This window comes from Motacilla alba, chromosome 6 (genome assembly GCF_015832195.1).
Source record: "Motacilla alba alba isolate MOTALB_02 chromosome 6, Motacilla_alba_V1.0_pri, whole genome shotgun sequence".
Classification (NCBI taxonomy): domain Eukaryota; kingdom Metazoa; phylum Chordata; class Aves; order Passeriformes; family Motacillidae; genus Motacilla; species Motacilla alba.
The window spans coordinates 23,451,325-23,473,095 of NC_052021.1; the positions used below are offsets into that span (position 1 = coordinate 23,451,325).

At 43.2% G+C, this 21,771-nt stretch overlaps 1 protein-coding gene across 7 annotated transcripts in view; it reads left to right on the forward strand.

Moving 5' to 3' along the window:
- Positions 1-21,771, forward strand: part of WBP1L (WW domain binding protein 1 like) — a 59,372-nt gene that overhangs the window by 25,002 nt on the left and 12,599 nt on the right. For 3 of the 7 annotated variants that reach the window (XM_038140457.1, XM_038140459.1, XM_038140460.1), the window contains one exon: positions 19,655-19,757. The exons of 1 other annotated variant lie outside the window; for it this stretch is intronic. In XM_038140457.1, coding sequence (XP_037996385.1) covers positions 19,655-19,757 — 103 coding nt within the window. Of the gene's footprint in view, positions 1-28; positions 9,178-9,693; positions 9,957-11,206; positions 12,004-19,654; positions 19,758-21,771 lie in introns of those variants that run through there. 3 more of the 7 variants (XM_038140455.1, XM_038140458.1, XM_038140461.1) reach the window with 3 other exon arrangements.

Consider the following 21,771-nt stretch of genomic DNA (forward strand, 5'->3'; position numbering starts at 1 on the left):
GTAGGTTTTTTTTTTTTTTTTTTTTTTTTTAATTTACTGTTTTACTGTGGTCACTCTAATTAACACTACTTTCCTGTAAAAAGGTAGGATGTCAATCAGGTTTGGATCTGTTTTGATTTTTTAATACTGATTCATACAGGCCATTTGGTTTATGCTATGGGAGAATTCCAAAAGAAGCAATGTTTGCAGTAGTAAAAGGTCACTGGTTTTGTGATCTAGAGCACACGCATGTCTGGGAGCCTGGCCTGAGCAAGGAGAAAGCAAGTGCTTGACCTTATCTCTTTTCCTGCAGCCTTGCTGCAGAGAAGTGCATGAAAGAGGTAAAACTGTGTGGATCATCTGGTCCTCCTGTTCTGCACAGCCAGGGGAGCATTCACCTTATCTTCTAGCAGAATAACAAGCATTAATGGAAAATATGGCAGTTTGGATGAGATAATGCCCATAAAGGCAGGCTATGGTTATCAACCTCTCTTCCCAAAATAAAACTGAATTAAGTTTTTAATTACTGAACTGTCTGAAATAAGCTTTTGCACAGTCGTGCACCTAAGGGGAAAACCCTGCAGATACAAGGAAGGAAGGTGAGCGGGACCACAGGGTGTTGGAGGTATCTGCCCTTGAAAGGGCAAAGCCGCCTGGCCAGCAGGTTTGTCACTAAAATTTAGAAACTGGCTGTGATTCCAGGTGCCACCAGTGCCTTTAATGCTTTAGCAAAGTGCAAACTGCGTAATGCCAGGGCCGGTGCTGAAACGCGACACCGGGACATCGCTTCCTCCCAGCCGCCTGTTCCTTACATAACCGCGGGCTTCCCGGGGCGGCCTCTGGCTGAGCCGAGCCCGCCGGGAAATGCCCGGGCAGCCGCTGGCACTTCTGCCAGGCTTAGAAAGAACAGCAGTAAATTCATTCCGAGTCCAGTGGTTCTAGTACCTCAGGTGCCATCCCCGTGCTGTGGATAGGGAAAATGAAGCAGGATGGTGAAGCTGGTGATGGGAGGCGCTGAAGTTTTTGCCCTGTGTGCTTGGTTTGAGCCAGTTTCATCTGCACCTGGAAAGCTCCATCTGTCAGCTCTGCTCCATGGACACCATGTTTTCTCAGGGCCCCCTCAAAACATCTGCTCTGTGGTTGGCAGAGCAGCAAAGTGGGTGGCCTTTTGGGGGACTTTTCTTGTTTTCCTGGTAAAGATGTCAGTCAAAACAGAACCCATACTGTAACAGGAGAGAGATTAGGCTTTAAGGTATTCTATATTTTATTCTCTTTCACAGATAAAGGTGAACTCAGCTTGAATCTGCCCTTAACCATCCACAATGCTGATCTATTCCTTACTTTTGTTTACTCATTTTTTTAATTCCAAGTACTTGGAGAGATCATAAGCAATGCAGTAATTCAAGTTAGAAAAGACAATCTTTTGTTTAAAATGAGGTTTTCTGAAGTGTTTTTCCATCAAGTTGCATTTTTAAGGAAGTTTTTAGCAGTGGAGTTAAGACTGAATAGCTCTCATAGAGTTTTGTCGAGAGATTTAAAAGTGATGTCTTTAATACTGTTTTGCCGTGATCTTCTAAATGCTTGTGATATTGAGCTTTCTTAATAGTTAAACTTGTGATTTCCTTCCATTCTTCATTTTGGTTGTATGAAGAAATGTGATATTCAGTGTCCTTCGTTTTGGAAGAGAAATCTGTCTTTCTGCTAGTCAGACCACCACGCTGTGTGGAGGGGCTTTCCTCATGCCTGTGCCAAACTCCAAGCCTCAGCCCACTTGGGGCTGTAAGAATGAGTTTGTGTTTCTGCTAACAGAAGTCCTGTAAAACTCAGATATTGCACAGCCCATTGGGTTAATTGGGAGACTTTTAATTTTGGGAATACGATATTGTGATACACATGTATTTTCTAAGAGGAAGAAGATTCAGTTAAAGCAATTGTTTGTAGTTTTAGTACTGCAAACACAGTCTCCTGCAAACCAGAATCAGTTTATCAGTGGAGATGTAGGTAGCACAGCAGGGCCTGGAAGGAAAAGTCCAGGGATAATAGGAAAGTTCTGGAGGATGTACATATCTAGAGAGCAATTTAAGGACATTTGCCTCAGCCTATGCAATATTGCTCTGCAGTGTAACATCACCAAAACGTAACACTTGGCAGTATGCTCAAAAAGAGGTGGCTGCTGATGTTTTTGGTTTTGGTTTTTGGTTTTGGTTTTTTTTTTTTTTTCTGAAGGTTTTCCCAGAAAATCTGTTCTTCCAAAGAAGGGGTCAAGCCATGTAGAAGTGGTGTTTTGCTGGAGAAATGTAATTATCAAACTTAATGAAAGAACCTCTTTCTTGTAAAACAAGCTGCAGAAAACAAGACTGCTGGGATTTGAGGGGAGGGAGCTTTTCTAAACTTCTTCAAGATGTAAACTTACGCTCAGGAAAGGCCAACAAACTTAACAGAGATCTGACCAGACTATATGCATAACAGATCCTCCCAGCAAAGTCTTACCTCATGACAAAGCCTTTTTAACCAGTTGTTTACCTTTTGTCAGGTCAACCAATGCTTGGTTCCTGAAGCAAGAGCTGAATGTCTTTGGTCTATCAGGTGCCCATTTGACACCACTGTTTCTGAGCAAGGTGTGGGTTTTAGATTTATAAGAAAAGCAGCAGAGGTTGACATCAAATTACTTTGTAATTTACAGGGGTACCATCACTTAAAATCACAGGCATCTGCACATGTGATTGTCTATCACATCTGCTGTCTGTTCCTATCTCGGTGGGTGTTTCCCATAACCAACATGTCTGTGCATCATGTGTGAGACTGAATTTTATCTGAATATTGGCTTTTCACACAGTGGCACTTTGTGAAAGTGCAAAAGGGGCAAAGGGCAATTAACTTGCTTGGATTTTATCTTCTTGCCCATGGTAATGTAATGCAATTTAGCTGATCCCTGACCTTCTTGTGCACTTCAGACTTCTGTTGTAGGTATATCTTGGTAAATCGCTTTGCCACCCTTATCTTCAACAGATTGTCTGGTTTTGTGGTAGGTTCTTTATAAACACATTTGCAGGCTCTGAGAGTTCATGCCCTGCCTTATCTGCAGCAGGCCTTGGCCTGTGTAGTTGGGCCCAGCAGCAGCAGTGCTGCATCCCAGATAATTGCTTCATGTATAAAAGTATCCTTCTCTTCTAGGATCTCTAAGCTAAGACTGTCTGCTGTATAATTGTCTATGATGAAAAAATCCATCTTCTAGGACCCCAGAAGGTATTTAGAGCGGCGTTATCCCATGGAATCTAGAGGCAATAGAAGACTAAGGAAGATGAAAACCTTAAAGTCAGTTCTAGCCACCCCAGCAATAGTGTTGTTAGTTTTGGCAAATCCTGTCTCAACAGTAAAGCCAGCTGCCATTTTGGCATCAACACAGACAGACTTGGCATGATCCCTTCTGGCATCAAAAAAATGCTTCGTGGGAGCTGGCACCAAAGCTGTGAAGCAAGGGTAAGTAAGGCCCAAGGGAAACGCCAAGCAGCCATGAGATGAGCACTAAAAATAGTGAGTTGCTGTCATGTGTAAAGAAATCAAATAGCACTTGTAAGAGTAGGGCATCCAAGTTCTCCATCAAGGTTGTGCTGGTAAGCATCTCTGGGACAATGTATGTCTGTGATGATGTGACCAAAGGGCACACACAGGCTGTATTTTTGGTACCCGCATGGTGCAAGACTCTAAAACTAGAACAGACGCTTACCGTCTTAATTCTGTGCTTAGGATCCTGTTACTGTCTGCAGACTCTGCCTTCTTCCCTGTCTGGAGCAGATAGTCTCCTCTTGAGCCATTACCAGTCCTGTTTGCATACATGGGCATCAGGAAGACAAGAGCTGTAGTGCCAAAAAGCAAGGAGCCAAGTTGGTGTCCCTGTACCACCCCGGATACACTGTGGCAGTCTCTTCAAATATTTAACAGCTGAACTCTCCACTCCCTCCTCCTTCTCCCCCTCCCAGCAGGCTTAGAAGAAAGCTGAGTAGGCTTTACCATGACTTCATTACCCACTTCAGACTAAAAGTGAAGCCTGACATCTTCATTTGGGCATTTCAGGTGCCCCAAAACCTGGGAATGCTAAAGGGGCAGAATCAACCCTATCTTCTTTGAGCACTTAGCATCACTTCCCAGTAGGGCACTTTCAAGCCTTTAGTCCCTCTGTGCCTCAGTGATGAAGGACTTTGAAGGTTTTTAACACCCCTGGGCTTGGATGGCAGGTGTGGGTGTTAGAGTGGTCACACAAAAGTGGATGATTCACACAGACTTTGGCATTACAGTTGCACTGCCTTGGCCGCAGCTCTGTTGCTGTGAAGAAAGGCACACTGGACCTCTGGCTATCATTTTCTGCTGCATGGGGAAACAGCAGTGGGAACAATGTCGCTAAGGGCTGGAAATCTCAAGCTACACTTAGAAAAAACTATTTTGGTCTCAGAGAAGAGCCTGGCCTTTTGTTTGCTACCACTCCTCCATCAGCTGAACAGTAGAGTGGGTAGGAGTGTCTGAACAGCCTGGATGTGGTTGCTTTTATCTCCTCTGTCAGATGGGTGTTGGAGAGGACTCCTCTTGGGTATGTCCTCCACAACCACCCCTTGTCTGCTCCCTGCCCTTTCCTTGAGTGCCCTTAGCATAACTTAATACAAAAGGCAGCTTCAGAGGAAGGATTGCTTGCTGTACGAAAGTGCAAAGGGAAGTGCTTTACTGTTGGCATTTCTTCACCCTCAAAGGAGCAGTGAAGAAGAGGGCAAGCTCTCACTGAAATAGCAGATGATGGAGTGGGTAGTGGCTCCCTCTGTGGTGCACACTACTTGAGTTCAGAGCTTACACGTGGCATTTGGGTGGAGATGTGGCACATATTTGTAGTTGCCTGCTTGGCTGACAATTGCTGTTTGGGATACAGCTGGAATTGAGAGTCATTTGGAATCAAGCATGAGCTGTTGCTGTTGGGGCTCTTGGTAACACTGAGAATATTTTGAAGTGCAGTCTCATCCTCCCTGGTCAACCAGTTACTCAGAGAGAAAGAAAGGTAACAGCAGTGAGGTTGGAATGCACTGTCCCTATTTGCTTAACTTACTAAGCTGCAAGAGTTTTTTGCACTTTTGAATCACTGAGCTGACAGAAGTGATGGCCTGAGGGGAAGAGGCACAGTTTCTTACCACTGCAAGCCCTTGTGCTTTGTTGCACATTAAAACTTATTGATCCATCAGAGTGGTTGCAGTGCTAACTCACACGCTGGTTCCAATAGATATGGTGTCTTTTCCTAAAATTATTCTTTGCTTTCTGCAACAAAAATTAAGACAGTTTGGCCTGAAAAATAGTAAATGCAGTGACTCCAGTGTTCTTGTTTTGTAGTTGAAGTGCATGTGGATTGGGAGACCCACTTTACCCCACTCCTAAACAATACAGTAATACTAGACAGAATGAAAGGTTTGTTTTGGGCCACTTGTCCCCTGAGCAAAAGAGTAGATATTCTAGGTCCTGCAGGTACTGGGAAGTTACCAGCCTGACCTCTTCTTCTTGGTCCTCTGGAATTTGTTGATGGCATTCTTGGTAGGCAGTGCCAATGCTGTATGTTACATGAACCCAGGACACCTGGTCCTCACACTGGGAAGTCATCATGTTCTTGTAGTGCTATCATTGGGGTGGGGAAGTTGCCCTTCACTTTGTAGGGATCTACAAGTACACAGGTGGGCAGAAATAGTTTGTAGGCAGATTTAGCATTGCATTGCTGTTCCAGCACTGGTTATCTCCCAGTGTCTCATGCTAGTTGTGCCAGCAAACTAGTCCCTTTAGAATGTTTGCTGTCAAGGCAGATGGAGCTTGTTGTTCCTGGATATTGTCTTCTTCTAGAGAAACAGAGATCTGCTTTTACACCTTTCTGTATGTTTCTTTCCTTTTTCTATTCTTTCTTCCCCAAACCATCTCCAGGATGGGGAAAGGTAAAGTCACCTTTATTGAGGTTGCTTCTTTCACACTGTGTTTTGAGTGCGTGCCAGATTTATGAAGTCTCAGTCCTAGCACCCAGAGCTGCAGGCTGACTAACAAAAATGGTGCTCCAGAAACACTCCTCTTATCAACAGGAAAATAACAGATTGCACTGGGGAAAATGAAAGAATAATTAGATATAATTGTTCCAACTTTATGGTCAACCTGTGCATGTAGCTACAGAACTGTGGTATTAAAGTTTAAACAGAGGATAGTACACATCATCTGTATTTACTGTTCAAAACCTCTCTCTGCCTAGGACTGTAATAGTGGAGCAACTGAGAGCAGCCTCATGCTTCAAGCCTGACAGATTTGAGGTGCACAACATCAATTTTTGTTGCAATCGTGTTATCACAACTGGATCTCCTCAGGGTGTATCAAAATGAGTACTATACCTTGCTTGGTTATCAGACCTGCTTGCAAGCATCTCTCATCAAACATAGAAAGCAACTCTGAAATGGCCCAAACAACTGCCATCGTGTGTTTCACTTGCACATTATATCTGAGGTCATGAGGCACAGTGTGTTGGCCTGTGAAAGTACTGAGCCCCATCCTTTGCTGGACATCGTATTTGGGGCAGATGGCATGATCTGGAGCAGTATCGTAGACTGGTAATGCCTGGAGGCCTCTACTCCCTCTTTTCCAGTAGAAACTTGCTCACCATTTTTCTGTGGTGGGATCCATGCTGACATGCCAAAAAAGGATGGTTGGTGGACGCCTAAACAAGCAAATTTGGAAAGTAATGTAGATGCCATAATCTGTCCTGACATTAGTCCTGACTTTTCAGAGGCCTCAAGAGAGTCATCTGCTGAGGAACTGTGTGAACAAACACACAAAATTTGTGTTTGTTTTGTCATAATATCTTGGATAGACACACTCTTGTGTAGCCTTTGCAGATCTTAAATTCCAGGTTTGTATAAAGGAAATGAACCCATGCTGAGCCTGCCTTAGAGCTGCTCTTGCTTTCATTAAAATAATTATTATTTCAGCTCTCGCTTCCCCCAAGCAGAGAGCAGTGGAAAATTAGAAGGGTTTTGGAAATGGACAAGAAGCAGCTGAAGGCTTTGGGATAAGATTTTACATTAAGAGGATAGGGAAGATTGATATCTTTTATAAGAAGATAGCTAACAGGTACAGAGTAATGAATGGGTGAGAAGATGGATGAGGACTTCTGTTCCCACCTGCTAATAATATGAAAGTCAAATTAGAAGGTGGTGAATTCATTCCTGATGAAAGAAACTATTTGTTCACAACCCTGTCTATGAAACTCACTGCCACCAGGCAGAGCTTTGGGGCAAGAATTTACGAACTTAAAAAAAGAGGAAGGGGTAAAGGATACCAGTTGGTACATACAAAGCAATTGCAATGATTAGGAGAACCTAGGTGTTTTGCAGAGGTTCTAAGGGTATTAATCAGTGTTTTATAAGGGTATGAGCTACCTTGTCCAGCTCTTTTTTTTTTTTTTTTCCCTATCCCTCTACAGGGTTTTTTCTGTAGTCACCTATAGCAGGGTTGTGGAGCATGTTACTGGCTGCTGTCACTCAGGGACTGCAGGAGAGGGTGGCTGCTCCTGCTGCAGTCAAATGTGGTAATGCCTGCTTGCAAACCACCTTTTTTGTGTCAGTCCTTCCAGGATTGCTAAATTCACACATAAATTAGGATGCTTTTGCTTTTCCACCAAGTTACTGCATTTGATAGTCCTTCACAACTTGTCTTGGATCTGGAATGACGCTTTGCCTTTTGAGTGTGTGCTGGGGAAGAGGCGGGTGGTTAAAGTTAGATTTCTTCTGACAGTAGGGATTTAGAAACTGCTGCATTAGCTCAGCCCTGGGATCTGCCTGGTCCAGAGCTCTGGATAGCAACAGCCAAAATCGGATGTTTCAAAGGCCAGTGCGAGGCCACAGAACAGATTACTAAAACAGAAAGCTGCCCTTTTATATCACTGGTGTTTGTCCATAGAATTGGAAAAGCAAAGGTTGACAGTTAGTTTGAACCAAGAGCACAAAAGCTGGAAAATCCCATTGCCTTGCTCATGCTAGTTAACTCAGATGTTTTGTATCCTCCAGGAAATTGCTTTGTTGCTTGTTTTCTCTTAGGGAAATCAGGGATGTGCTTACCCTTAAACAGCATTTTTAGATGGTGCCTTGAAGTTGGTGTAAAAATAAGTAATGCTTTTGTGTAGTCTCACAGCCCAGTTGTGGAGAGGACACACAGAGTGGGGTTCTCATTTGGGAAACCACTTTGGGCTGGACTGAGAGGAGGCAGCAGTGGTGGTCACTGAGTGGTTCAGGCATGTGCAAAATGGGTGTCTTTTTCTGACACTGCTGAAAGCTGTGTAGCTGTTGGGTGGCAAGGGGTGTCTGTTCTGCTTTTTTTTTAGTTTCCTCTCTAATTTTTTCTCCTGTTTCTAATTAGCATTTGCAAGAATTTAATGTGATTTCTCTCTCTCCTGAAGTACTGAAATTACTAATAAAACTGCTTCTAAAAAAGGCATTCAGTGAACTCACTATGCAAAAAAGTATATTCCTTTCCTTGTCATTTATTTTAATTTGTTGGGCTCCAAAGCCAAAGAGGTCAAAAGCCAGGGGAGTTTGTCCTCTGTCAAAGATCTATGGAGCTGCTGCTGGGGCATATGGGAGTGGCACTGGTGTCCCAGGCCCCCCTCTCCCCGACAGACGAGGACAGCTGCTGATTAAAGAGAAGCTCAAAAAAAGAGGTTGCTGAACTTTCAAAGTGGAGGTAGAAAAGGAAGTTAAATTTAGATTACCTTCTGCAGTGTCATCTTCTGCATCACTGTGGAACTTGCTGTACTCCTTGCTTGGGGGAGGACAAACAAGACATGCCATCCTGGGCACCGGATGATGAATTTGTTTATAAGGCTTAATTGCCCCTTGGCATGAAAATGTGAAATGAGCTCAAGTAGAATGAGAAACCTTTCATCAGGGCTAGTCAGATTTTCCTTGGGGAGAGGTGGATTTGAAACTCTTCCCATCACCTGTCTGATGCTGAAGGGGTCCAATCCTGATCCTACTGAAATCAGGGAAGTTGTTGCTGTTTCTTTAGAGGGACGGCTGTTATCAGGGGCTGAGAGTTGAACAGTGCTATGAGTCAGAAAAAGTGGAACTGTGGTGGCAGGCAGAAGGTGGCAGGGAAGTGCTTTGGATCTGTGAAGACTACCCAGGTCCTCAGGGTCTGGAGGTACTTGGAGAAACCATGGTGGTGGCATCTAGGACTCCAGTGCTGTCCAGCAGGCAACATCAAAATTAGCTTTTTCCTCAGAAATAGATGAACTGTCTATTTTTGCTTAGCGAGATTTAATCATCACCACGCTGTTGGCTCATGACAACATTTTTAATAGACTGCCCTCCATTGCAGCATCCCTTAGCAGGGAGGAGAGCACTTTTGCACTTCTGCTCCACCTGGGCTCCCTGACAGGGAGGTTTGCAGCGACCTGCCTGCTATCACCCAGCAGCACAGCAGTCTTAAGGCTCAGGGCTGCCTTTTGCTTTGGGTTTCTTTTTTGTTTGTTTGTTTGGCGTTTTTTTGGGGGGGGTTGGTGGATGCATTTTTTTTGTTTGTGTTGGGGGGGTGTGTGTGTGTTTTTGTGTAGGGGGGTTGTTTTAGTTTTTTTTTTGTTTTGGGGTAGGTTTTTTGTTTTGTTTTTTGGGGTTTTTTTTCAAAACTGCCCGACCTGATGTCATTTCCCTCTTGCAAACACCCCGGCCGGGCTGCGTCTGAGATATGTCACAGGGAGTGGGAGGAGGAGGAGGGGGAGCCAGCGAGTGCGTGCAGTGTCCCAGGACCCTGTTTACTTAGCATTCCCAGCTGAGGAAGCCCTGGTTTAAATAGGATCGGAGGAGCGGGCTGCCCACAGCAGATGAAGAAATGGTTGCTGTGGGGCTTTAAATTCCTGCCTTCCCATGTGCTGGCGTGGAGGATGAGCCTGCAGAATGCCTTTCCTCCTGGGTCTCAGACAGGTAACCGACCGGCTGAAGTGCGGTGGGAGCTGCTTGCTCAGGTGGAGGATGTGACCGATTACTTTTATTTTTATTTCCCCCACCTCTAAGGATATGATTTCTGACTTGCCCAAAACGGAACTGTAAAATCAACACTTCCCCACCCGTGGCGTGTGATCGGAGAGCACAGTTGTGCTAGAGACGCTTTTTATTAGCAAGGAAGGAGCAAAACTGTGAGCCAGGGATAGAAACTTCCTTGTTGTTGTTGGAGGCTTTGAGCAGGGAGGCTCTTTGTGTCGTTGGGTTTTAGGGTGCTTTCCACAGTCCTTAAAATGGAATTGTGTTTGCATTTCTTAAAAACATGCCAGACTTTGAACTGTTTTCTTGTGCAGGCATTATTTTGTATGTAAAACTGTGGATTTTTAAAAAAGAAAAAAAAAAAAAGAAAAAACAGGAAAAAAAACCCAGAAAATACCCAGGAAGAAGTATATGCGTGTGTGCGTGTCTCATCTCTAACAAAAGGCACCAAATGGAAAATGGCAACATGCTGTGACCCACAGCTTGGTGATTTTTTAATTGTTTTGCGAGAGTTTGAGCTTGAACAAGAAACTTGGGATAATTTAATAGCTGGTAATAGCGAGTGGAATGAGAAATGGTAGCAACTGCCCAGCTGCTCTCTGCTGGAGGAGGTGCCAACTATGTGTTCCTAGGCTGGGGAGAGCAAACCCTTTTTTTGGTTTGGGAGGCACGTCTGTAGGAGAATCTAACTGTAAACTCTTTCCAGCTCTGCTGTAATCTGTAATCCACAATAAATAAATACTGAATTATATCAGAGTGCCGCTTGCAAGTTCTAATTTAGAATTAAGAAGTCGAGATTGGACCATAACATGCTTTAAACTACCTACTTTCAGTTGTGTATCAGCGCTAAAAGGCTTCGACGCGCTGCTGAGTAAACAGTGCTGTCTCTTTTTCCTTATCAGTTCAGTTTTGGTGAAACGCAGCTCTCTCCCCACCCCCACACCCCCCATCCGAAAAGAGTTTTACATAAGAAACTACCTCTAGCACAATGACCTTCTGTGATTGGTGCAATAGCTATAAATAATAGTTTACTTGTTAGCACTCAGGGCAAAGAGACTTGCCTTAAAAACTGGGAACTGAACCAGAGGGGGAAATTCAGGCACAAAGGCTGAATGGCTTTAGGTAACTCTCAAATTGCAGTGAGATGTAGCTGCTTCAAATGCTGAGATTGCTTGAGACTCACGGGTGTGTTTTTCTCTAAAGTTCCTGTTTTTAAATAATTCATTTTGTTTTAGAGATGTGTTCAGTGCAGCTGGGGTGCTGCATAAGGTGTAAAAGTAGAAGTAGGGTGTAATTTGGCTTCATTTGCTGGAACAGTGAACATCTGGTTGTCTCAGTGGATGGATGGTACTTTTTTCTCTGCTGGTAACTTTTCGGCATCAGTAGAGGCATTTACAGGAAGCAGGAAAAAAAGGTGTTGCTTCAAGAACACGAGAGCAAAGTTGACTATTTTTATCCACTGATAAAGGATATAGTGGGAAAGAGCTGCTTGAACTTTTCTTAGTTTCAGTCATTTTTAGTCTTAAAAAAAAATAAATCTAAGTATTTGTGAGCGTGTCCTGCATGCTAATACTGTTCAGAAATTTCTTTTTCCAAGGGTTGTTACTGAGCAATGCTGTTTAATTGAAAGTAGGGGTGGAATTCGGGGACATCTCATCACCTCCATTGTGTCTTGGTTTCTACTTGGTACATTCAGACTGTAAACACTTAACTGTCTGGGATGCCCTTTGTTGTTCTCACTCAACACAAGGGATGCTGATCATGGGCTGCAATCTCAGGGAAGATGTGCTGAGTGGGGTGGCCTCCTGTGAGCTGTGTGATGAGGATTGAAGGATCAGAGTGAGACCTTTGGCTCCCCAGGACCAGCACCCCGTCCTCTGCACCCCTGGACTGCACTGAACAGCTGCTTTCCCTGGATCTGCCTTCATTTCTTCTTTAGGAGCCAGCAGCATTGTAGCATTGCAGATGGACTGCCAAACACCGGGTAAAAGTAAGGTGTCTGGTTGATTTTGGGTTTTTTTTGTTGTTGTTGTTGCAGTGGGGATGATATTTAAATGCCTAAAAAGCTAGGTCAGCATTATCTGACATGAGTGCAGTGTGGGTGTTTAAAGCTCCCATCCAAGGAAACATGATTGTTAGGTATCTCTGCTTTTAGTTTTGAGTGAGCATTGCCTCCTAAAGTTGGAGGTGGTAGCTCGAACACATTCACCTGGTTCACTGTATAAATGAAAAAAGGAAAAGAAAAAAAAAAAAAGTTGGATTCTGAACGCTTTCAGTTTTAATTTTAACTGCTTGAGGTTTTCAGCATGGTCTTCTTTTTGGTGGTTTAGACCAACACCAGCAAAATGCAAGATTACCTCCTCAAAGCTGTAATTTCCTAGAAGTCTAGAACTGTGTATCTTTAATGTGAGAGGGCTGAGGACTGCAGTAAACATATGGTGCTTAAAACACTAATGTATAGTTGTCAGAATCTGAAATTGAAACTTGCAGTAAACAAAAATGAAACCAGGTCTTATTGAAATATATCAAAGTGTCCATGATCTGTGAAAGAATAGTGTCTCTTTAAAGATAGTTGGAGTATTTCTCCAGGATAAGTGGATACAACAAACCAATTTGTTCTTCAGATAAAGGTTAATAAAACCTTGGAGGTTCTGCATCTGCTGGGGGTGAGGATGGGTGTGCTGTGGCTGATTAATCATGGTGATCTAAATATAATTCTCCCAATGCTGGCATTAGTGAAGCAATAAATGTTGTGGATTAGAATTCCCATTTTGGAGATCTTTATTGTGCCTGAGACAGCTCAGAGGCATCATTCCTCCCCCACTTATTATACTTCTAAAGTGTTTGCATATTTGCACTTACTACACTTTTTTTCCCCACATTCTGCAAAACAAAATTTGTGGTGGGTGACTTAAGAAGAAGCGTCCAGACTTGATTTATTTCCTGGCCTCAGCTGGCTGTCATAAGGCAGGCTTACAGGAATCTATCCCCTGTTGTGCTGGCAGGGCCTGGCACATGAGGTTCCAGTAACTCCCAGCAGTCAAAGCCACTTTCATCTGCAGCAGTCTTACGTGTTTTTGTTAAATTGAACCCACCAAAGGCATGGCACTTGCTCAGATGGTGGATTTTTGCTTTTATGTTCCAAAGGACTCGCAGGTGTAATGTTTGTGAAGGCAGGAGATGTCTGGAGGCTTTTGGTGCAGGCTCAGCCACACCGGTGTCTGTGGATCCTGAGCTGCCCCGGTGATCCACAGTTCCCCAGCAGTTCTGCCTGTCCTTGCTGTGATCCCACCTGCTGTCCTTCTCTGAAAGGATCTACTGAGTTTTTGTTTAAGATTAACTTTGATTAGGAACTTGGGGGCTGCTGGTAAACCAGCAGGAATTGTAGTAAACCCTGTGGCAAGATTGGGCATTCCAGGCCAGTATTTTCAGTAGCAGTTTTAACTTACTACCACTTGAGTGCCTTATCAGACAGAGATCATTTTCTTTGGTAGTTCTGTGTTTGCATTCTCATGAGCTGTTGCTGATGCACTTCGCTAACCAAGACTAGTGAGATAGTGTGATATGTGAGATTGAGTAAGAGCCAAGTGGGACCTAGTAAATAGTCGATATCAAATAGTTGTTTCTGATATATTTAATATACTGACAACCACTTCCATTCTGTTACTCTGAATGCTTAAAGAATATATATGGTTCAAATATTGGTTGTGAGGTACTCAAAATACATACTTCAATGCATTTTTCTGAGGATAGTGTCACTTGCTTAAATCCATCCTGCTTGTTATGGGTGCGGCTTGGTACTGAGAGCAAGGGACTGGTGCCTGCGATTAATGAGATTAGTGAAATAACTAGGTCAGGATTTTGATTTATTATTAAATAGATGCTTATTACCAAAGTCCCTATGAGAGCTGTGAAACCAGAAGGTCTGGAGTGGTCACACGTTGAGCCCAAGTCCTGTTAAAACCAGTTGTATCTCTCCCTTCAGCAGATGCCATTTTGGCAGTCTCCCTTCATCCTGTTGCTGGGCTTTTCTCTGAGTCCCTCTGTCTGTATGCCTTTTATTCAGGCCTTTACTCACTCCTGTCATCCTGTTGTTATTCTCCATCTTTTCTTGTTAAAATAGTAATTTGCTGCATAGTGCTTTGACGAATGCTGTAGTGAAATTTGGAGAAATTAGGGAATTAGAGTAGGTAAAAAAACCTGGGTATAGTAGGAGACAGGAATGGCCTGTAAACTGCTGTAAGTAAATGCAAGTCACATTTCCAAGAGTTTCCCAGGGTATTACCAAGGTTAGGATGAATGGATACTCCGCCAGTTTGAATGACACATTGAGGCCATATAAAGGTGCTCGTATTTAGGGGAATGGAGTCTGGATTTCTGTGGAAAGAGGAGACAGAGCAAAAAGCTGAAATGATTATTAGATTTCGTGATAGTGGCTGCTGCTGGTTTTGGTTACCTGATTAATGTCAACTGAGGAGTCAACTTTTGTAGGTGGTTGGCTGCCAACTATGCACTTCTGAGTGTGGGCTGTGATGTTTGTTGCTGCAGTTGCACATATTAATTTTCAGCTTGGAAAAGAGCCACGCTAGCCTGGAATTTGCTCATCTTCATCTTTCTCCCTTCTGACTTAGCAACAGTATGTGCCCAGGTTAACTGCTGACTTTTGAGAGTAGTAAAGAGAGATGTGCCTTGATCCTTTTATTGTGATGGAACTCCACTGTCAATCAGTTATTTCCCTTCATTTCCAACACTGGCTTCAGACGCAGTAAATCCTAACAGATTTACAGCTATTAAACCCAACCATTTACTACTGAAAACCTTTTCAAAAGTAGGGTAAGGAGGTCTGTTCCATCTTTCCTTGCAGCTCAGTCAACCTTCAGACCTTCATGAATGCCTCTTGTCTTGATTGTGCCCCAGATTTTGACCTTTAATTTGTCACACAGACCTCCAGTAAAGGTCTAATACTTAACTGGAAGGTGAAGAGAATAATTGGCTTTTTTCCTTGGCACTGACATTACTGTTTGCTGTGGCTTCAGATGTGACAACATACAGCACAGCACTGCCTTGAGTTCTTACATCTACCACTGCTGGATATATTAAAGATTATTTGTAAAAGCATTTGACAGCAAAAGTGGACTACTGGCAGAGTTGCAGAGTTGCCAGTATGGTTGTGGGTTTATCACAAATGCCAAATATCAACAAGAAATAAAGTTAAAAAAAAGAATCTTATTCACTGTTATTTTATAAAGTTTATGACATGTGAAAACTAATCTAAAATGCCCCATCTTAATACAAGAGACTCTCAAAATGCACCAGGTAAGGTCTTCCCAGTTAAACCAGTTTCATGACAAAGAGCCTGTAACACATGTCACAGATTGTTTCTGTTGGACTGCACTGGGAGGGAACACAGGCTCTGTGTCTGCAGAGTATTCTTCCAAAAGCTCAACATTTTTGTGTGTCAGGGACTGAGCGATTCCAGTTTCTCAGAACAGCTCTTAGGATGGTAGCAGGAGGCAGTGATGCAACATGCAGCCTAGGCTACATGCTGATTTACAGGACAAAGTGAATCTCCTGAAACTAGCTGGGAATCTCCTAGGCTTTGCAGGTGGGAGATAATGGATGGCATGTTCTGGCTTCTTAGTTGTGAAACAAGACTATTCTGCTCCAATGGAGCTGAATGCTCTTTGAGAGCAGGCCCATGTAGATCCTGCTTTGTAATCCTGCCTGGAGGCATCTACAGTTAGCTGAACAAAGGCTGGTGGGGAGGGATGTGCTTGCTTGCCTGGACAACAAGAAAACGAGACTCTCCTTCAGCAGGGAAGCCCACTCTGGAATGTAATGGCTACTGGCTATTGGGGAAGAAAGTGCTTTTGGAAAGAAACCCTCCCCCCTTTCTTGTTTTCCTAAGGCTACCTTAAAAATATTCCAAAACCCTTCTGTAATAGTTCAATAAAAACTCCATGCTGGTAAGAGTGACTAAAAATTACCATTACAAATGCTGCTTGCAGTGGAAATTAAAAACAAAAGAGAGTCAATAAAATATGAGTGCTCCAACTTTGCTTCTATGAGAGTTTTTTCCACCATATATTTTTTCATTATCTATAGAATTACTCTTTCAGCCCTGTGCCTTGTCTATGGCTCTTAGTGTGAAAAAGGGAATAGTACACTTTCATAGCACAAGCACTTGGGATATTGTTTCCAGGAGACATTTAGACTCTAGATAACTGTGTTGCTGATATATCTTAAGTAGTTAGCTTGGCAGCCTATGACACAAAGAATGAATGGGAGAAGGAAGTAGGAATAATAAAATGCTGCTGGTATGAAAAGTGCAGCCTGAGATTTAAATAGAAAGTGAAATCAGATCAAAGAGGTTGGAGGTAGGTAAAAATTTTTTAACAAAGAGTGTCATGGTCTCTGTCATGGCCAGGGTGCCTCTACATAACCTCTTCCTTGACTTACAAAAAAGGAGCAAACTGTACAGTGGGCCAGCTTTTCACAGAAATGAGTCTTGACTTAAGAGAGGAAAGGAGACTGAAACACTTGTTCCAAAGGAGTCACCTGTAACATATCCCAAAACAATGCTCTCCCAGTGCCAGAATCTTTCCTTAGTAGACTTCTATTTGTGAAGATCTGCTGCCTTTGCATTTTATCTCTTTCCCTGTGCCAGGCTGTGTAACCCAGTGTTAAGAGGTAGTCATGCTCTGAGCAGTAGTAGGACCATGTGACCTGCTGGGATCCTTTCCAAACCAAATGATTCCTTGATTCTGTGAAACTTTGGAAACACGGGTGACAGTTCTGGGTCTGACATGTGGCCCCCAAGTCTGACAGCTCCATGTTCCCAAAAGCCTCTTGGTGGCTGGGCTGGCAGAGGGCTGCAGAAAGGCTCCAAAATGAGCTGCTTGGACTTTGAGAAGCGTGCCTGGTGGTCTGGTGGCACTGCAAGGACTTCAGAACCCCTGCAGTTCTGAACTGTGGGAGCTGAAAGCCAGCTGTGGGACTGCTTGAAGGCACAAGCACATGTGCATTTGCAGGGAAGAGCATTTGTCTTGGTCAGTGTGTAAAGAAGCTCTGGACAGTAAGATTTAAACCCTGCTCTAGATGGGAAGCAGGATGTTGCCTGAGACTCGATCTCCAGGCAGAATCTGCAGAATACCATCCTAGCTGCTCAGGATCCTCTGTTGAGAATGTCCTGACACATGTTCACCAGCTGGGTCAACAAGGAGCAGCCCTGCACATAAGCATGTGTGAAAAAGTAATTTCAAATATAATGAAGTTGGCAAGAGGGAGTCAGTGAGTTCAAATAAAAGGATGGTGTGATGAAAGTCTCTGAAATCAGGAGTGCTGCAGGTTTTTAAGTGGGAAAAAATATAGTTGAAGATGTTATGAGTTGCTGCTGCCCAAAGACACTGATTGTTCCTTATTGCTGCTCTTTGAAGCAGGCAACACTGAATGGATGAAATTTTTGGGGAGTAAATGAGAGGTGGTCAAGGATGGATCAGGTGTGGTGATGCAGAGAAGATCATAAAATGGCACTGTGAGACTCTGGTTTTTCACCAGCTCCATGTGATTCATTTGCTGGTTCAACGGGTCACATTGATCTTCATGTGTCACAACCACAAACCTCAGCTAGTCATTCTCTGACTTGAACATTATCAACAGGATTGCAATTTTGCAATGGCATCCTAATTTCTCAATTCTCTTCATATGAGAGCCAAAACCTATGCTGTTCATCACTTACATTAGCTCTGCAAAGCCAACAAAAATGAGGGAAAATGTAAATAAACTAAGAAGAGCAGATGATAGCTGTGTCCTAGTTCTAGTTCTTTTGCTGGCTAAAATTACTATTTGTGGAATGAATAGCATGCTTGAAGCAGAAAATGCTGTGCTAGCTCAGCAAAGTCTCCTAATAGTTGCCACCAGTTAGCGATGGAAACACGTCCTTACCATATAGGAAAATGGTGTTTCTGCTGTTGGCATGCCAACATTTTGAGGCAAGAACCAAATGTTTGCTTTAGCTGCCTGTAGTAGTTGGACTGGTCCGTCCAGCAAAATGTATGTCTCTTCCTGAAAAACAGAGGCAGATGCCCCTCGAATTTGTTGCCTCTGTGGGTGAGTTTTAAAGGTGCTTTTTAGAGTCTTTTGTGGAAATCATGATAGCCATGGGAGGAAGGGAGGCAGTACATCATATGTTGAGTTGTACATCATTTGCTGAATTGTGCCCTCACATGATTAAAAGTTGGTGTGACTTCTTAGGAGAAAAGAAGCAGCATGGGGTCTTTCCTGTTGAGCCTCAGATGGCAGGAGGTTGTTCTGTTTTTAGAAGTTATGTTGCTTCTGTAGCTTGGATGCTTAGGGTGAGAGACCTGTGTTGGGGAGGTGTGGTGAGGAAGTGCTGGTTCTCTTCCAGATCCCCAAATACACTGAAAACTTAGTGCAGGACTCTTCTGCATTGACTCTGCTGCCTCACATCGCTTGTTCAATGAGGTGGTTCAGCATTTGAAATGCACTTGGTATTTTGCATGTGTGGTGGCTCCATAGAAATTTGTGAGGAGTGTGGTCCTGGTGGACTCACATAGAAGAGAAGAACCGTGCAGTTCAGTGCTGGGATCCACAAACGTGCATCCCTGTCACCTACTGGTGGGGTTTTGTTGTGCTTTAGTGGTTTTTGTATTTGGTACTTCCAAAATTATTTTTTTCAACACAGCTTTCAGTATAAGCCTGCCCACATTTTTGTTTCCTTAAAATAAATTTCAAGTGAAAGAAAGTGAAAATAAAAACTTTGTTACAGTGGTTTTAATTAATTTTTAAAATTAATTAATTAATTAATTAATTAATTAACACTTTTTTTTGTTTCTTAAATTCCATAGTGTTCTTTGAACTCCCAGGTTGCTCCAAAACCTATTAGAGGGTGTACAAACCACAGCCTGTAAAATGCTTTTGTTTTCAGACTAGCAGGAAAACACTGACTTGGGAGAAGTGGTGCGCCATGTGGGGAACTGAGACCTCACAGCATAGACCTTCTCCATGTTAGGTGTCTTGGGGAGCTGCTGGGTGATATGCTACAGCTGATTTGGCTCTGCTTCTGCTCTACTTTCTATTCCAGGAAGAAGTTTTACAGGAATGCTGATCTTCCATAAAGCACATGGCTAATTATGAAGAAATCATTTTAGATAGGAATCTTGCAGGAACATATTGTAATTATCACTTAGATCTAAATGAATCCAAGCAGTCTTTTCTCAAATTATGATGTTCTCTTTATGAATGCTTTTCCTCCACTTGGCATTCAGCCCCAGTAATACAGTGATATTGTGTACAGTGTGGAACAAATGTCATCTCTTCTTCTAAGAGAATGCCTGGCTCCCAAAATGTGGTAACTTTTAATGGAAAAGGAGAGGGATAATGAGACAGCAGCGCTGACTAGATGCTAAAACAGTGAATTCATGGGTTTTGGAGATATGGGGATTTTCTTCTGCATGATCCTTTGTTATTTGGTGGTCCTTAGATGTCTTTTAACCTCCTTATGTATTTTAGGGTTTCCAAAGACCATAACTTGTACTTTTCAAATGCTTGCAGATCATCAAGTAAAACATTTACAAAAGATACTGACAAAGCATCTTAAAAGTGTGTCTGTTTAATTTTAGGACAAGGAAACCTGCATGGGTGTCAACAATCAAAGTTACATATGTGAAACGGGCCACTGTTGTGGACAATCCCAGTGTTGCAACTACTACTATGAACTCTGGTGTAAGTCCTTCCATTTTGTATGGCTTCCCTTCCTAATCTGCATGGCTCTTGTACCATACTACAGGTCTGGCTTGTGTCCTGTGGGGTTTTGTATTCAGCCCTTGTTGTGCATTGCCATTGCATTTCACTGCGGCACAATCCAGAGCTGATGTGATATGACAAGGAAATAGGGTTGTCACAGTGGGTGCTTTCTTAGGAGTAATGGGTCATCTTGCCAGTGTGGTTTGCCCTTCTCACTGATTTGGGTACTCAAGATGACATCATGCAGGAGTAAGGAAACCAGCTTGAGAGAGAAATGCCATACACCCAACACTAGAGCTTGACACACTCTAACAGGGAATTAAATAAATGTCTTTTATCGTATTGGTTTTGTTCTTTGCAAGAACAAGCAGTTTGAATCTGGTATATCTTTTTAAAGATGTCCTTTCAAGGAGGGTGGCCAGTGTGCTTATTCTCTTCAGGACCATTTGGAGTCCTTGTGTAGAGAGAGTCTTGGGTAAATCCTGTGGGTGTGCAGTGGCTAAATGTTGTACTGTGAGGATCACACATTGCCCATTGTAATCCTTCTTATCTCCTTTTTCCCAAAATGTGAGATTTAAAAATACCGAAGTTTCCAGCAAATGGTTGAGTGACCGTACCTGCTGAGTCCCCTTAGATGGCAGCAGGCAGGTCAAAGCAGGTGGTCAGCAAAACTTGATTAAGATATATGGAAAAATGGGAAGTTGAAAGCATAAGAAAGTGATAAATGCTGAATTTTAAAGGAAAACTTAGGCTTGTTCAGTCTGATGGTATCTTCTTTCTCTAGGAGGAACAGAAAAGGGTGAACATTGATGTTGTGCTGTTGTACTCCCCTGAGCCTAGGCTGGGAGGGCATCTCTGCTCCTGGAGTTTGGAAATGTGGTGCTCTGAACATTGTACCCCTACATTAGAGACTGGAGATACTTTCTTACCACACCCAATGGTATCTTCCAGTTTTTATGCAACTATGATTTCTACTTAATTCCTGTGTTGTGCCCACAGTTTCACTTTCCCAAAGAAGCTTGTGTGTGGAAATGTGTTATACATACAAAGTCTTTAAACACACAAAGACTGTCGCTTAACCTGGATCCAAGGACAGGAATAGCTGACACTTCATCCTTCAGTCTAAAAACATGCTTTTACTTCTCAAATTACCCAATGAAGTATGGGGAATGTGGTTATAAACTGAACAGAACTCTGTAGTAAGCATCTTCAAGACACACTGTGCTCAGACTCCAGTAGCTGGCTGTGTTGATATTAATGGCAGGATTTGAATGTGTTGCAGACCTTTTACAGCAGACTTATTTTCCAAAATGTCCAAATAGTTCAAGAAACAATTCAGGATAGGGAGCCATGGGGCAGCTCCAGGGACCGTAGCAGGCTGAGAAACGGACATGACTATATGGGAGCCTTGGAGTGCCTGGATCAGATTGTAGCAGTCAGCAGCACAGGCAGAACAGATGGCAGGAATTTTTTCAGGCTAGAGGGGGATGCCTGGACAGAGCAGAGTGGGGAAGGTCAAACCCGGTTTTGCATTTGTGTGGGTGGGAATCTAGAGGCACATGCATGTGTGCAAAGGCTTACAGGCTCCTTAGCAAGCGGGATCTAAATTGAGCAGCAGCGTGGAGTGCAGCTGCACAGTGGAGCTGGTGGCACGGTCACCACGTTTCTCCCATGAACATCTTGAAAGAGAGGCTTAGTTGGATTGCATGCAAACAGTCTGGTCCAAGCAATAGCCCCCTGTCATTTTAATGGGATGGTTTAGTTGTCTTTGTGCTCTCAGTATGGCACAGGCTTATACTTGGCAGTGCCTGGCTGTATCATAAAAGTTCATGGAAGACAAAACCAGATTTTGTTAGGAGGAGACAGAATATTAAAGGCTTCTTTTTAGAGCAGACTTACAGGTCACAGTGAGATCATGGAATAAACATGTTGGTCACACACACTGCTGGATGGTTCCTCGGGGGAGATAGGTTTCTGTGGGTTCACATTCCTT